At 28.4% G+C, this 14,888-nt stretch overlaps 2 protein-coding genes across 9 annotated transcripts; both read left to right on the top strand.

Annotated features, from left to right (window-relative positions):
- Positions 1 to 4,081: 4,081 nt before the first annotated feature.
- Positions 4,082 to 8,532, top strand: LOC112789764 ((R,S)-reticuline 7-O-methyltransferase-like). 3 transcript variants are annotated; one of them, XM_025831808.2, is made up of 4 exons: positions 4,082 to 4,235; positions 6,519 to 6,996; positions 7,654 to 7,952; positions 8,027 to 8,532. In XM_025831808.2, exons 1-4 carry the CDS (start codon positions 4,227 to 4,229, stop codon positions 8,321 to 8,323), a joined length of 1,083 nt encoding a protein of 360 aa, XP_025687593.1. In that variant the 5' UTR covers positions 4,082 to 4,226; the 3' UTR covers positions 8,324 to 8,532. The 3 variants fall into 3 exon arrangements, with proteins under 3 accessions (XP_025687593.1, XP_025687594.1, XP_072088619.1); XM_025831809.2 differs by having other exon boundaries at positions 4,154 to 4,235; positions 6,496 to 6,996; XM_072232518.1 differs by lacking the exon at positions 4,082 to 4,235 and adding an exon at positions 4,360 to 4,379.
- Positions 8,533 to 10,295: 1,763 nt separating this feature from the next.
- Positions 10,296 to 14,626, top strand: LOC112789762 (uncharacterized). 6 transcript variants are annotated; one of them, XM_025831802.3, is made up of 10 exons: positions 10,296 to 10,430; positions 11,101 to 11,203; positions 11,998 to 12,092; positions 12,251 to 12,319; positions 12,418 to 12,533; positions 12,951 to 13,005; positions 13,142 to 13,262; positions 13,496 to 13,543; positions 13,629 to 13,723; positions 14,036 to 14,626. In XM_025831802.3, the coding sequence occupies exons 1-10, from the start codon at positions 10,335 to 10,337 to the stop codon at positions 14,135 to 14,137; spliced, it is 900 nt and encodes a 299-aa protein (XP_025687587.1). In that variant the 5' UTR covers positions 10,296 to 10,334; the 3' UTR covers positions 14,138 to 14,626. The 6 variants fall into 6 exon arrangements, with proteins under 6 accessions (XP_025687587.1, XP_025687588.1, XP_025687590.1 ...); XM_025831803.3 differs by lacking the exon at positions 10,296 to 10,430 and adding an exon at positions 10,453 to 10,525; XM_025831805.3 differs by lacking the exon at positions 10,296 to 10,430 and adding an exon at positions 10,457 to 10,604.
- Positions 14,627 to 14,888: the final 262 nt, after the last annotated feature.

The following is a 14,888-nucleotide window of genomic DNA, read 5'->3' as shown; positions in this document are numbered from 1 at the left end:
AGAATTTAACTTTGTTAAAAGAATAGCTACTTGAAAATGAAGTTTAATTAGACAATGCTTACTCTCTGACATTTGTTTATTTTCTTTCAAAAAAAGGAAGAATTGATGGTATTCTTGTCGATGATACCCAGGTAAGTGTTACTTATATTGCAAATATGTAATGCTAGTTCACCCTTGTAGCTATCAATTCGCTATTGCTTGTCTAATTCCAAAAACCTGTAGATCAATTTTAATGTTACCAGAGCTATATGTAGTCAATTTTGTACTTTGGAGTTCCTACGTAATTTACCACTCACTTGTATCACACTCAACGTTTAAGACTGAATATTATATTGAACTATACTCTTGAGACATGCATCCTATTCTGAAATTGCATGCTTAAAGAATCCATTTTCATTCTTTTTTGTTAGATTATTTTCTAAGTAAAGAAGCTACGATACAAGAAAATATTGAATTATTATAATGAACTAAAGTGATCAGTTATGTGCATATATCATGAAGTAAAAGAAACCGTTCATTTGTTCAGCTTTTTCGCTTAAGTTTGAATGCCTTGATTAGTAGATTCAATAGGATTTTTGGTGCTTATGATAAGGAATGACCGTGTAAACTTTTTGAAAATTTTGACAAAGATTTAAGAGTTTCTAATTTAAAAAGAATATCTTTTAATTAGTTTTAGACTTTGGGTGACTTGGTTAGCTGCATGATTAATAAAAGCATTGATAAACAATATAGAAGGTAATTAAAAACAACAATTACATGATTTGAAGCAAACAATAATTAATCTTTATAAGAAAGTATAAACAGAGCAGGGAAGAGCAAGATTTTCTGTTGTCTCCATTTTGTTATATTTTGTCATGATATCTATAGGCATAGTTTAAAGGAGGTTCTTGATGCCCCAAATGTTATGAATATGATTAAAGATACTAAGACAGCACAAGAGATGCCATGATAATCAAATTATTGAACATAATACACTTATTCATTTGGCCATGCTCAATGATTTTCAAATATTATTTATTTTATAATCTGTTGAGACTGGAACTAAATTATTTGCTTTCTCTTTTTCTTTAGGTTGGAACTATGAATGATTTTTATGACATGCTTTCAAATGTCAGGTTTCATTCTTCAGAGATTGCTTTCTTTTGTTCCTTTGTTCATGTTATGATTGGAATGATGAATTTCCTATATAAAAATTCTCTTGCTCTCAATAACTTTAGTATTAGTTCCTCATAATACTAAAGATGTAGGTAAATCAATAGGATATATATATATATATATATATATATATATATATATATATATATATATATATATATATATATATATATATATATATATATATAATTTCTATTTGCTCACAGTAATGTTATGCACTTGCATCATAAGTTGCTGTAATGATTATGAGATTGTTGACAATGAAATTTTTATTGAATATGAATTGGTGTTTAATTTGACTATTGTATTGGCTTAATTTATGATAATGTATGGTTGATGTTGTGAACGATAAATTAATTAATTGTTTAGTATTTAAAAAAAATTAAGTTTATTGTTTGTCAAATCTGTATATCCGCAGGTAAACAGTTACTAGCAAAATTTATACCGTCAGATTTATTCTACCGCTAAATCTGACGGAAAACAGGTTATCAACGAATTTTTTCAGTAAATCAGACGATATCCAATAACTTTCTTGTAGTGCACGATATATAATATCATAATATAATCAATTATTATACTAAAAAAAATATTATTTATACACTAAAATTAATTATTATGTATTTATGTATAAATATATGTATTCTTAATTTATTTTTAATGTATATTTTATATTTTAATATATATTTTATATTAATGATTAATTTTAGTGATTACTTTTAATATATATTTAATATAATTATATTTTTAAATAATAATTATTGATATAGATATAAAAGTAACGTGCTATGACTGCTATCACGTATTAAAACTAATAAGATTATTATAAAAATCAAAATAATAATATTATATACAACACACACATATATATTGTAAGTATCATATTATTTCTATAAAATTGTTTCCAAATTTGGCTATTGCAACGACCAACAAGGACAATTTTTTTAAGTGGCTATTGCAACTCCCAAAAGTTCTTTCGAATCTTGGAAGACACATGTCTAATACGGTTATAATTAAGGAAGAAAGAATGAGAGAGACATATTTTTGTGAGAATAGGGATAATATAGCAACGTTTTGGCATAAGCAAGGGACAGATTCTGATAAACTGCAGATCGCAGATCCTCGGTTGTTACCTAATAAAATATAGATTTCAATTGCGATTTGTGAAGTGTTTGTTTCTTGTTGCATAAATAACGTCGAGGTAGAAATAGGAGGGACTATATGGTGTAATAAAATAAGGTTTGATAAGTGAAATGGTAGGGGCTGGGATACGATTTGTCTATTTCTCAATGAGAATTAACCAGCAAAAATATTCGTTATATTTTCAATTCTGAAAAAGTATTTTTTTGAATTAAAAAAGTATTCTTTTTAATAAATTACTTTTATTCAATTTAAAATCTATTTAAATATATTTTTAAAAAAATATTTTTATTAAAAAAATGAATTATTTTTTTTAAAGTTAACTATACTTTATTTTTAAAAAACAAAAACAAAAGATATTTTTAATATTTAATTTTTTTAAAAAATCTATTTAAATATAAAATAATTTTTGTTTGTTAAAAATATTTTTTTAAAAAATAAAAAAATAAATACTTTTTTTAAAAGTGAATCCAAACTGATCTTATATTTAATTACAAAAAGTTTGAAAATGACTTAAAAGAAAAACTATTCTTATTCGGTTTTACAAATTTGTCATTGAATGGATGAAAAGGTTAAAAAATTTAGAAATTCATCTAAGATTCTATTAAAATTAAATTGGATATAATAAAATAAATTATTTTTATATAAAGTATATCTTTAGAAAAATAATTTTTTAAATTAATTTTTAATCAACTTTTTTATATAAAAAAAATTAGACAAATTTATCGAATATTGACCCTTTACTTGTAATTAATTACTTGCGGTTGAGAGGTAAGCGGCGACGGCGGCGAACAATAGAAGCAGCAATTCGCAGAAGAGAAACAAGTTCTTTTATGACAGAAACAAGTTCCAGGTGAACGCTCTTCAACGGCGATGACAGATGGAGTCGTGAAAAGCAGTTAACCGGCAGCAAATGGTGGCGATGGAGGCTGTCGGCAAGAGAGAAAGAGAAAGGGGAGAGAAGTGAGGTTAATGATGTTGCAGAAATGAAAGAGTTCACAAATTTAAATTTAGAGTCAATTTTATTGGCAAATTTATCGTTGGAAAAATCTGTCGGCAATGCATAATCTGTGATCAAAACGGTGTATTTCATTTAATTACCTTACTGTTGGATTTTTCCTCTCTAAATCTTACGGTAATGATCACGCCAATTAATTTTTTTACCTTCATTTATTACCAGTGAATTTATCGTCAAAAATCCAAATCCGTCGATAATTTTTTTTACTCAATGAATATATTGCTAAATCCACCGATAAATCTGACTGCAACATTTTTCTTTGTAGTGTAATATGAGAAGTAATGCTTTTAAAAGAAGAAATAAGAGCAACAGAAAAAGAAAAAAAAAAGAAAGAAAGAAGAATAAACAGAAAGAAAAAAATACAACAGTAAAAAAGACATTTTTGTGTTTTTGTAGCAAAATTTCGATGTCAAAATTTAGAAATTTATCTATTATTGTTAAGAAATTTTGGTTTTTTTGTTCTCATAAATTCTGTATAATTCAAAATTCTTCTTCTTCTTCTTTCACATCTTCTTCTGCTTCTTCTGCTTTTTTTATTTTTTTATTTTATTTTTTCATAATTCTTCTTATTTTATTCTCTTAAAAAAATAAACAAAAAAATAAAAAAATAAAAAAAAACAATATCAAATCATAAAAATGAGGATGAGAAAAATAAAATATAGCAACAACAACATTAACAGAAGAAGGAGAATATGGCCTATAAAAAAATACATACGAAGAAAAAAAGGACAAAATTTTATATGCATATTGTGTGAATAAATTTTGTTAAATTTAAATTAACGTAATTAGACTTAATTGTCAAAAATATTTGAATATATAACGAGACTGTTAATATATTAATTATGTTTACTCTATAAAAAGGTACAGCGAGAAGTTGTTATACTCAATTTGCAGGAAGAAAAAAAGACAAAATAAAATGATGCAGGTGAGTCCTTAAGCTCACAATATACATGTATAATTTCTCATTGCTGCATATTATTGGAGACACGCCGCATACATAATACATTTTCTTCTTTTCTTGTTTTCGCATTCGATTATTATCGTCGAAGCGTATATACCATTGCTATATGTAAGTCCCAGCTATGAACTCTAACAAGGATTATAAACATATGCCCAAATTAATTTATCATTCATGTGACTTTGTATCGCTCATTGCACAATTTCATGTTCATGCATCATTATATATTATTGGTGCATTAATTATCGTTCTCTTTGAAGCTAATTAAAATTTACAAATATTAGTTATATATTAATGAGTATTAATAGAGCATAAATAAAAAATAATAAAAAATTAATTCAAATAATCTAAATTTATTTTATTTAATATTTATTAATAATTGTTAAAAATAATTATATAATTTTAAATGTAATAAATATATAATTATAGATATTATATGTATAAAATTATAAATAATATTATGTAATATAAAATAACTTTAGATATTTTTTAGTAGAGTAAAGTATATTTTTGTCCCTTAAGTTTGACAAAAGTTTTAAAAATACTCATAAATTTTATTTTGTTTTAATTTTGTTTCAAAAGTTTTCGATATGCATTAAATAATATACCCTTAACGGCTAAATTTTTAAAAATTTTAAAACCAATCTAACAATAATGCATGAAAATTATGTTTGATTTACTTGTGTTGAGGGTTGTTCTTATAAAATTGTTGTTGAATTGGTCTTAAATTTTTTAAAAAATTAACCGTTAGAAATATATTTGATGCAAATCGAAAACTTTTGAGACAAAATTGAAACAAAATAAAATTTAAGGATATTTTTAAAATTTTTATCAAATTCTAAAGACAAAAAATATATTTTACTCTTTTTAGTATTATTGGAACATAAATAATGGACTACTACATTATAACGATAAATTGTTAAAACTAAAATATTTTTCTTGAAGAGATATTTTTGTCTTTTTCTTTAAATACATGATCATCCGTAAAAATGACGCTTAAAAGCTAAATACTTCATTTTACCCCGTAAGTATTTTAAGTTCGAATTTTAGGTCAAGATACGCAATTTACTAATATTACTCTTGTAGAAAAAAAAATTATAATTCTATTAAAAGGATAATCGAATGCACAAATATTTTGCGTTCTTAAAATCTAAAAACAAAGTCGCAATTAAAAAAGTGTAATTCTATTAAAAAAATAAAATTAAAATTTTCGTTAATGAACTTCAATATGTAAGATAATTAATGGGTTAACCACCAAAAATGTTATCGAATTATTTAAACGTTGACAAAAATGTACTTGAATTTTATTATCGACAAAAATGTTTTTAAATAATTTAAAAACACAACAAAAATATCCAACAGTAAATATATATTTTTAAAAAATGTCTTAAAAATTGAATTTTGATGTAATTTTTTGCAAGCTTAATAATAAAATTGAGATATTATTATCCTTAAAATTTGGTGATTTTTCGTTAAGTATATATTTGTTTTAAAATTTTTTTGTTAACAACTGATAATATTTTTAAAAAATCACAAAAAATATATACTTTACAAAAAAACATCAAATTTTAAGAATAATAATATCTCATTATTTTAATTATTTTTACAAAAAATCTCATCAAAATTCAATCTCTATTGTATTTTTTAAGAAATACATATTTAATGTTAGCTTTTTTGCAAGATTATTTAACATTAAATATGTATTTCTCAAAAAATATATTAGAGATTGAATTTTGATGCAATTTTTTGCAAGCATGATTATAAAAATGAGATATTATTATCCTTAAAATTTGGTGATTTTTTGTTAAGTCTATAATTTTTTTTGTTAACAACCAATAATACTTTTAAAAAATCACAAAAAAAATATATAATCAGCAAAAAATTATCAAATTTTAAGAATAATAATATCGCATTTTTTTAATCGTTCTTACAAAAAATTGCATGAAAATTCAATCTTTAAAGTATTTTTAAAAATACATATTTATAGTTGGGTATTTTTGATGCATTTTTAAATTATTTAAAGGCATTTTTGTCGACAATAAAATTCAAATGCATTTTTATCGGCCTTTAAATAATTCGGAAGCATTTTTAGTAGTTAACCCAATAATTAATATACAAAATTTATCCATAAGTTGTTTCATTCCCAACTAAATTTTCAAAAAAAAAAAAATTGATGTCTAACATCAATATCTTCGAAATAATATCTTCAAATTTGTGTATTACTTAGCAAATTATTTGAGTGATGATCAGCAAGGTGTAAACATGGAAGACAAGGAGGAGATGGAATCATTGCTTGGTCAAGCTGAAATCTGGAAGTTCATGACCAGCTTCACAGACTCCATGGCGCTAAAATGCGCCGTAGAGCTCGGCATCGCCGACATAATCGAGCGGCACGGCGAGTCACTGCCGTTGTGGAAGATCGGCGAAGAAATTGAAGACGCGGCTTCGCCTGAGATCTCCATGCTCGAAAGAATAATGAGGGTTCTTGTAAGAAGAAAGATCTTCAGTGCTCAGCACTCGGAAAACGGAGACACGGTGTACGGAGCCACACGCGCCTCCAAGTGGATCCTACGCGACGCAAAGATGACATTGGCGCCGATGTTGCTGCTTGAGAATCATCCCATTCACTTGAACCCTGCTCACTACATTAGTCAGTGTATCAGGGAAGGAATGCAAAATGGAACTGCGTTTTTCAAGTGCCATGGCCATGAACAATTTGTTATGACAGGTTTCAAACTCTAATCTTCTGCAAAATCAATTCACCTCTCTTTCTCAATATTTGGATTTGTCGATTTTTTTTTTTTAGGGTACAATAAGTATACGTAGTTTTCGATGATAAAATATTAAAATTGTATTTAAACATTCATATTATTTACAAAAATAAATTTGAAAATACAAACAAATAAATTATGAAAAATTCAAAACTATAATAAAAATAATTAAATGATATATTTTTCTTTTATAAATAGCAAACAAATTTTGTATTTGATAAACGTTTTGTATATTTATATAAATTTTTGTAAAAATATTTAAAAGGTGCATGCAAAAACCAAAACAAAATTTGATTATTAGAATTTTTCTTAATTTTGTAAAAGTTTTCAAATATATATTCATAAAAAAATTATAAAAAGATATAAAACATTTATTCTTATTTTAAGAATCCAAAGATATAAAAGAGATATAGTATGGGCTTGTATTTGACATTAAATAATGTTTTACTATTTCGAATTTCTTAAATATTTTACTAATTTTTTCTATGTTTGAATTACTTTTGAAATCCTTCAATAAGTTTTAACATTTAAAATTGTTATCAAGTATATAAAAATTTGTAATCAAGTTCCTATGTAGTAGAAATGTTTCTAATGTTTTTAGGTGTGAAACGTAGGTTTGGACCCTGAATATAACAGGTTGTTCAATGAGGGTATGGTTTGCACTGCAAGGGTTGTGTCAAAGGCTGTGATATCAGGCTACAAAGATGGGTTCAAAGAGATTAAGTCTTTGGTTGATGTTGGAGGTGGAATTGGAGGGTCACTCTCTGAGATTGTGAAGGCATTCCCACACATCAAAGGTATTAACTTTGATTTGCCTCATGTTGTTGCAACGGCACCCATGTATGATGGTGTCACCCATGTTGGTGGAGACATGTTTGCTTCCATTCCTCAAGCAGATGCTATTTACATGAAGGTATCAAACCCAACTTAGTTTATAGTTTTCAAAGTGTAAAAGACATTTGATCAATAATGTATGTTTTTCAACAGTGGATTTTACATGATTGGAGCGACGAGCACTGCATAAAGATTTTGAAGAACTGCAAGAAGGCAATAGGAGAGAGTGGGAAGGTGATAATTGTGGATCATGTTCTTAAACCAGAAGGAAATGGTGTGTTTGATGACACTGGGTTTGCCTTCGACATGATGCTTCTTGCACACAACAGTGGCGGCAAAGAAAGGACCCAAGAAAATTGGAACTGCCTCTTTAAGGAAACAGGCTTCCCTCGCTACAACATCATCAACATCAATGCTCTTCCATCAATCATTGAGGCATTCCCAGTCTGATCTCAACAAAAACATGCTTATGTTTCTCACCATTTCATTCTTGTTTGTGTTATCGAAGTATGGTTAATTTTGTGTTTTTATAATATGATTTTTAATAATTAGTCTTTACATCTGTTAGATAATTTATATACACGTGACATAATAAGTCATTATAATATATTTTTTTTGAAAGATAGAAGTGAAATTTGAATTTATGACTTCTAGGTGAATATGAGGAGAATATGTCATTTAATTTATAATTTATTGGCTTAAGTCATTATAACATTATTTAATTAAAAAATTATCAATTTGATCACAATATTATCTTTCAATAATCCATTAAGAGGTTTAATTTTTCGAAATAAAAAATGATGTAAAACACGATCTTTACCATTTAGTTATACAAAATTATTTGAAAGAAAAATATTAGAAATTATCATGTTTTATTATTTTAGACTATCACTTAATTATTAATTTAAATTTTTTAGTCTAATATTTTAATAATATATTTTATCTTGTATTTTTAAATAATAACTAACTTTTTATGCATGGTTCTTTAGTATATGTAATTACTTTCCTACCATGCAAACAAAAATAATCATGACACGAGAAACCAAATTACCTTAAACCAGCAGCGATAGCTACGATATAGCCTAGCAATGAGGAAAATGTATGGCTTCCAAAGCCACAAAAAAAAATAATCCAGAAAAAGGAAAAAGAAAAAAGAAAATAAAAAATAAACAAAGCAAACCCATCACACAACACTTTGCCCTCTTCTCTTCCTCAATGCAAAACTCAGCCTTCAACAAAATGCCATTTTTCCATCTCTTGTTGTTCTTCTTTCTGGCCCCACCACCACTCCCCTCTACCATCATAGTGGGTCTATTCCAGACATTGATACCACCAACAACACTGACATGTCATATCATATCTTATATCATAACATAGCAGGTATTTGTTGTATCTATCTATCTATCTATCTATCTATCTTATATTATTCTATCTATGCATTTATACATCTTCCACTATAGCCTTTCTTTTTCCCTCAACAAATATTCTTGCGTAAATTTTCACCACCTTAATTTTGGATATATACAAAATAAAACAGTGGATCACATAAATAACTGAAATGATCCAAGGTGGGCTAGTCAGTAAGTTATTTAAAACTCAGATGATTATGTATATGTATATAATAAGAACGACGAGATGAACAAATAATTGTCATTTAAACACAAAAATACAATATTTTTTTCTAAGGCAGATTCAAAAAGGAAATAAATGTGACATTTATAAATAACTTAACAACTATATCAGCTATATAAAAAACAGTCATCAAATTAGTTATTCGAATAATACATATTAAAAAATAAAATATAAATTAAAAATAAATTAAATAATATATGTTTATATATAAAATATACCGTCACTAATTTTGTAGTTAATTTTTTATACACACGTAATATTTTGATAATTTAAACGTGTTCGATTGATTGGACAAAATTTTTAATGTAAACCAAAGTTTAAAATGTAATTCTTTTTAATAAATAGTGAAATATATTTTTTTTATCATGAATAATTGTATAATCTATGATATATTTTGTAAAAATACTATTTATACATTAAAATCGGTCATTAATATATTTGTATATAAATATATGTATGATTTAATTTATTTTTAATATATATTTATATTCTAACATATATTTTATACTAGTGGCTGATTTTAGTGACTGATTTTAATATACACGTACCATAGTAGTATATTTTGATGAAATGAGTGAAATTTACTTTATTATTATGAAGGTGTCTAAAATCAATGTAATAAGATAATGTCTACGCAACGATACAATAACATATATACAAGAAATTCCCTTGGTATGCTTTTTCACTTGTCCTCTTATTGAATTTCAAAGCGTTTGTTACGACAAAAGTATATAAATATTTGTCTTGTATGTAAAGTTGGTGGGCTAGAAATAAAAAATTAAAAAAAATTTAAAAAAAAAAAAAAAAGAGAAAGAAAGCTTAAAGGTATATGCTATGCAGAGCACGGACACCACCCACCTCCACTTCTGAACCAGCTTTTTTCAAATCTACTTTTCCATCACTAACTTCATTTTTACTCCTTAAAGTTAAGCAAAGGCAGAATCCCCTTTTGATTATTTTGTTATGTGTTTCCTTCAATGTCAACTTGTGTTATTATGTCTCATGTTAATTAAACTTCTGGTTATTATTTCTCTCTCTCTCCCTAGTAATTGCTTAAGTGAAAAAAAAAATGAGTGGACAAACAGAATTTTTATGATTGGTAGGTTTGAATTTACAAGGTTAGCATGGCTTGGTTGCAATCATAATTCATTGGGGACCCTTTTCTTTCAAAAATTGATCTGTCTTTTTTTTTAATATAGAAAAAAAAAATAATTGTCTTTTGTTGTTGTGACTTTTGGTTTCTGTTAAGCTTTAAAAAAGGGATGAAAGGTTTTTGAGTGTGATTGCATCCTCATGAGATTGAGAAAGAGGAAACGATGTTTTCCTTCTTGCTCCTCTCTTCACAAAGTAAATCAAATATTCTCCTCTTCTTTTTTTCCCCTCATATATCACTGATTTTGATAATGTAGGAGTTTCTATATATAGTATTCAGAAACTGCATCATTTTTACCAGTTTCTGTAACCATTTTGAGAAAGTAAATTGCTTTCATATGTTGTGGATTGATGAGTTTTTCATATTCTCCTTATGCAAGTGTAATCCAATTTTTTTGTTTTTTCTTTTTGGGTTAACACATGGCTTATGAATTGAAATGCAGGTTGATGAAGATGAGATTTATTGGAGACATAGAAAGAAAGATGAAGAGTTGGAATGGTCACATAATTCCACTCACTTAGTATCTCAGTTTGCTCAATGTTTTTGTGAGTAACCCACCCTCTTCTACCTTCATCCATCATCATCTTTTGTTTGTTTAGAGTTTTATTATTATCTTGATCACAATATGCAAGATTTCTGCACATTATGCAAATTGTGCCATTCAAATACTCAAATAATTTAATCAACTTGAGTTGATCGAGTGGTTAGTTCACTTAAATAAGTGTTGGGGGCTTCGAATCCAGCCTTATGCATTAACAATCCTTTGTCCGGCGGCAAACTCTTAAAATGGAACTCAATTTCGTGACACATTAGTTTTTGACCTGTTGGACTGGGAGATACCATGAGAAACCAATAAAAAAAAGCTCAAATCATTTGATTCTCTTGCATTCATGATGATAATTTCCTTTTTATGTTTCATTGGAGGGTAAATTTTATCTAACTGGATTTCATGTGCAATTTATATACTCTAAGTATGGCTATATTGCCTATTTTCCTTTGTTGATTTTGTCAATTAGGATGAAGTTTTGATCCTTTTTTTTAGCCCATTTTCATATTTTGAGCTTGTGTAATTGTTTGAACAGTAGGCAGTAGCTATGTTATGGAGCTTTTGCTTTTTGTCAAATGGAGACAAAGGAGCTTCTTTGCTTCATCTGAAAATTTATTTCAATGGAATGCACCTTTGCAATATAATCTGTGTTTTAGGAAAAGCAATTTTCAAGAATGAACTAGAAGAACACGTAGTTCTGAAATCTACTTGGTGTTTCTCTTTATGTATCTGTTTTATCTTTCAAGTTTTTTTCTTCTATAGCTTATCCCTCATATAATTTGTTGCATGAAGCTAATGCTATGGTTGGATCAAGATCATGGATAGGAGCACTCTTTAACCGCAGTAACACTCGAAGAAATGCTGACTATCTTTTGACACCAATCCAGGTAAAGGAAGAACCAAAGATGGTGATTTGTTTAACTAGTGCAACTATTTCACTTTTAATGCGGCAGAAAACTTTTTTAATTTAAATCAGCACATATATTTCCTAGTATGTTTCCTATTGTTATTTCTCTTTTAGTGAACGTTTCATAGTCATATTCAGGAGCAAAGACTTCAAAGACTTCAAGAACGGGTGAATGTTCCATTCGATGAGGCTCGACCGGATCATCAAGTATATTTCTTTGTTTATCATGCTCTCTGTAATTTCAGAATGATTTCAATTATATCTTCAAGCCACACTTGACTAACAATGTCATAAACTCTCAACAGGAAGCATTGTGTTCATTGTGGCATTGTGCCTTTCCAAATGTCTCTCTGAAAGGCTTGATATCTGATCAATGGAAAGAAATGGGATGGCAAGGTCCTAATCCATCAACAGACTTTAGGTAACAACAGTTATGTTCAAATAAGATCACGGGACATTTTCGTTTCGTCCATTTGCAACAACTTGCTGAGTACATAGGTCGAAAGGCTGCGTTCGGTTAGTGGATGATGACAGTATTTGGCTTAACCAATTCATTTCAGACAAAGTTGTAAATAAAATCAAATATTAACTCTTGTAGCATAACAAGAATAAATTTGATCCTGGCCTTTTCTCGGTGGAGATCTGTGTCATGCAATTAGTTTAGTATACAGATTTATTAAATAACTTATTTGGTGAAGCTCATCAATTTTCTGATTAGTTGATACAATAATATGAAAAATCACTTGTTCATTAGGCTTCAAAAGAGGTTCAATGTGCTTCACCTCAAAATTTTCAGGCAACTTTTTTTTTTCTTTTCTGATATCATGTTTTTCCTCAGGGGATGCGGCTTCATTTCGCTCGAAAACCTACTCTATTTTGTGAGGACTTATCCGGTATGCATTCCTTCTTTTCATTGTGCACATATGGAAGAACTTGATCTTCTTTTATGTGCTTATTATAATCTTCCTGATATATGTCTTGGGAGAAAAACAAGAGTTATTACTAATTTTTATGGAAATTCAAATGAAGACATCTTTTAACAGGTTGATGACAAAGAAAGGAGGAAAGCGAGCGACATGGGAGTATCCGTTTGCCGTTGCTGGCATTAACATATCATATATGTTGATACAGATGCTGGATTTACACTCAGGTTTGATAACCATTTCTCATTGCACTCACTTTTAGTATTTATTGATTTTATTTGACCAGCTTCACCCTCAAGATTCAACAGACTTAAAATTATGGAAGACTTAAAGACCATGAGTTATCTTACATCAATGCATTTTACTTTTATATTTTGTCATTTGGAAAATTTTTCCTTTGTCAAAACTAAGAAATGCAAGCTACATTTTGTAATAACTTAACTGATATTATTTTTGACAGAGAAGCCTAGATGTCTTCCGGGCATTAATTTTGTGAGGTTATTAGGAGGTAAGAGTGGTGTCAACTGAATTTTTTTATTTCTTATTACTCCTTCAACTGATTGAACTAAAAGTTTCACTGCCTGGTTCTGCAGAAGATGAAGAAGCATTCGATGTTCTATTTTGTGTAGCGTTCGAGATGATGGATGCGCAGTGGCTTGCTATGTGTGCAGAGTACATGGACTTCAATGTATTCTTTCTTTCTTTCTATATTCTTTCTGCATCACCAAAAAAAGGGCGGGGAAATTAGTTACCTTGGAGAACACGCTACACAACTATGACTTCTGAAGATGATGTTAGGATATATTATTAGGTTGTGTATGGTTCCTATCTTGAGACAAAAAAGAGTCTCGTGATAGTAACCTAATGATACCGTAGGAACCAAGATTGTCATGGAAACATGCACCAAACCACTTGAACAATCCAATGAAGCCATTCCTTTCTATATGAAAACTGAAAGACATACTAATTTCTTGATTGCTGTTGATTTCCATGGCTTCAGGAGGTTCTACGAGCGACGCGGCTGCAGTTGGAGAGAGAGCTATCCTTAGAAGACATCCATAGAATACAAGATTTACCTGCTTACAACCTCTTGTATCAATAGGCTTTCCACTCTTCTTTCTCTTCTTCTTCCCTTGTCCATATGAGCAACAAATTCCACAAATGATGAAACAATTTTGTAGGTATTGCATATACAGTTTCACTTACAATGTACTTCAGGGGGTTTTAGTATTCCACTTTTTAATGAACTTGTGTTAGTCACTTATGAAGTTCTCTTTATCTGACATTAAGTGAATCAAATGAGTGGCTAATGACATGCATTCTTGAGATGCAAAATGCATATGGAATTGATTAATCAACAGGGAGCAAGAAGCAAGAAGCAAGAAGCGCGAACCAATTCGTACGTTCCGATTCGCAATTCAATCATGTAACAGTCATTGAATATATCAAATGCAAAATACCGAACATTTATGTAGATGAAGTTTCTTTTCTTTCTCCTGGGAACTGAATCATGCTTGAAAATGTATTAAGTTTTAGACATTGAATTGAAAATAATATGCTAAAATTAGGTTTAGTTTTTGGTTTTAGCTTAGTCTTAGAAGTTGTCTGGTGACCATCAATTCCAGTGTTACTCGGATTTTGAATAGAACAGCATAATTTGCGAACCTTTTAATGTATTAAGTTAATCAAAATAATAATCATTATTGCGATCAATATGCTATTTCAACAATTGTTTCTAGTGATGTTTGAATAGTGTACGTATTTTCGCTGGTACGGGTTGACGGTAGGATTAGGGATTTGCCGGTCTTGGTGATGACGTGATCGGACTTTTAGAACGACGGAGGGTCAAGGGT

Source organism: Arachis hypogaea, chromosome 3 (genome assembly GCF_003086295.3).
Source record: "Arachis hypogaea cultivar Tifrunner chromosome 3, arahy.Tifrunner.gnm2.J5K5, whole genome shotgun sequence".
Taxonomy (NCBI): domain Eukaryota; kingdom Viridiplantae; phylum Streptophyta; class Magnoliopsida; order Fabales; family Fabaceae; genus Arachis; species Arachis hypogaea.
The sequence above is the reverse complement of the archived record's forward strand: the minus strand, read 5'-3'. Positions and strand labels throughout refer to the sequence as shown.

Bases quoted from the DNA above. Each gene is read 5' to 3' on its own strand.
- LOC112789762 (XM_025831802.3), top strand. From the start codon at position 10,335: ATGCTATGCAGAGCACGGACACCACCCACCTCCACTTCTGAACCAGCT. The intron at 11,204-11,997 runs GTGAGTAACCCA...TGTTGCATGAAG, and splicing joins TCAGTTTGCTCAATGTTTTT to CTAATGCTATGGTTGGATCA. The intron at 13,263-13,495 runs GTTTGATAACCA...TATTTTTGACAG, and splicing joins GATGCTGGATTTACACTCAG to AGAAGCCTAGATGTCTTCCG.
- LOC112789764 (XM_025831808.2), top strand. The intron at 6,997-7,653 runs GTTTCAAACTCT...TGTGAAACGTAG, and splicing joins TGAACAATTTGTTATGACAG to GTTTGGACCCTGAATATAAC. The intron at 7,953-8,026 runs GTATCAAACCCA...GTTTTTCAACAG, and splicing joins CAGATGCTATTTACATGAAG to TGGATTTTACATGATTGGAG.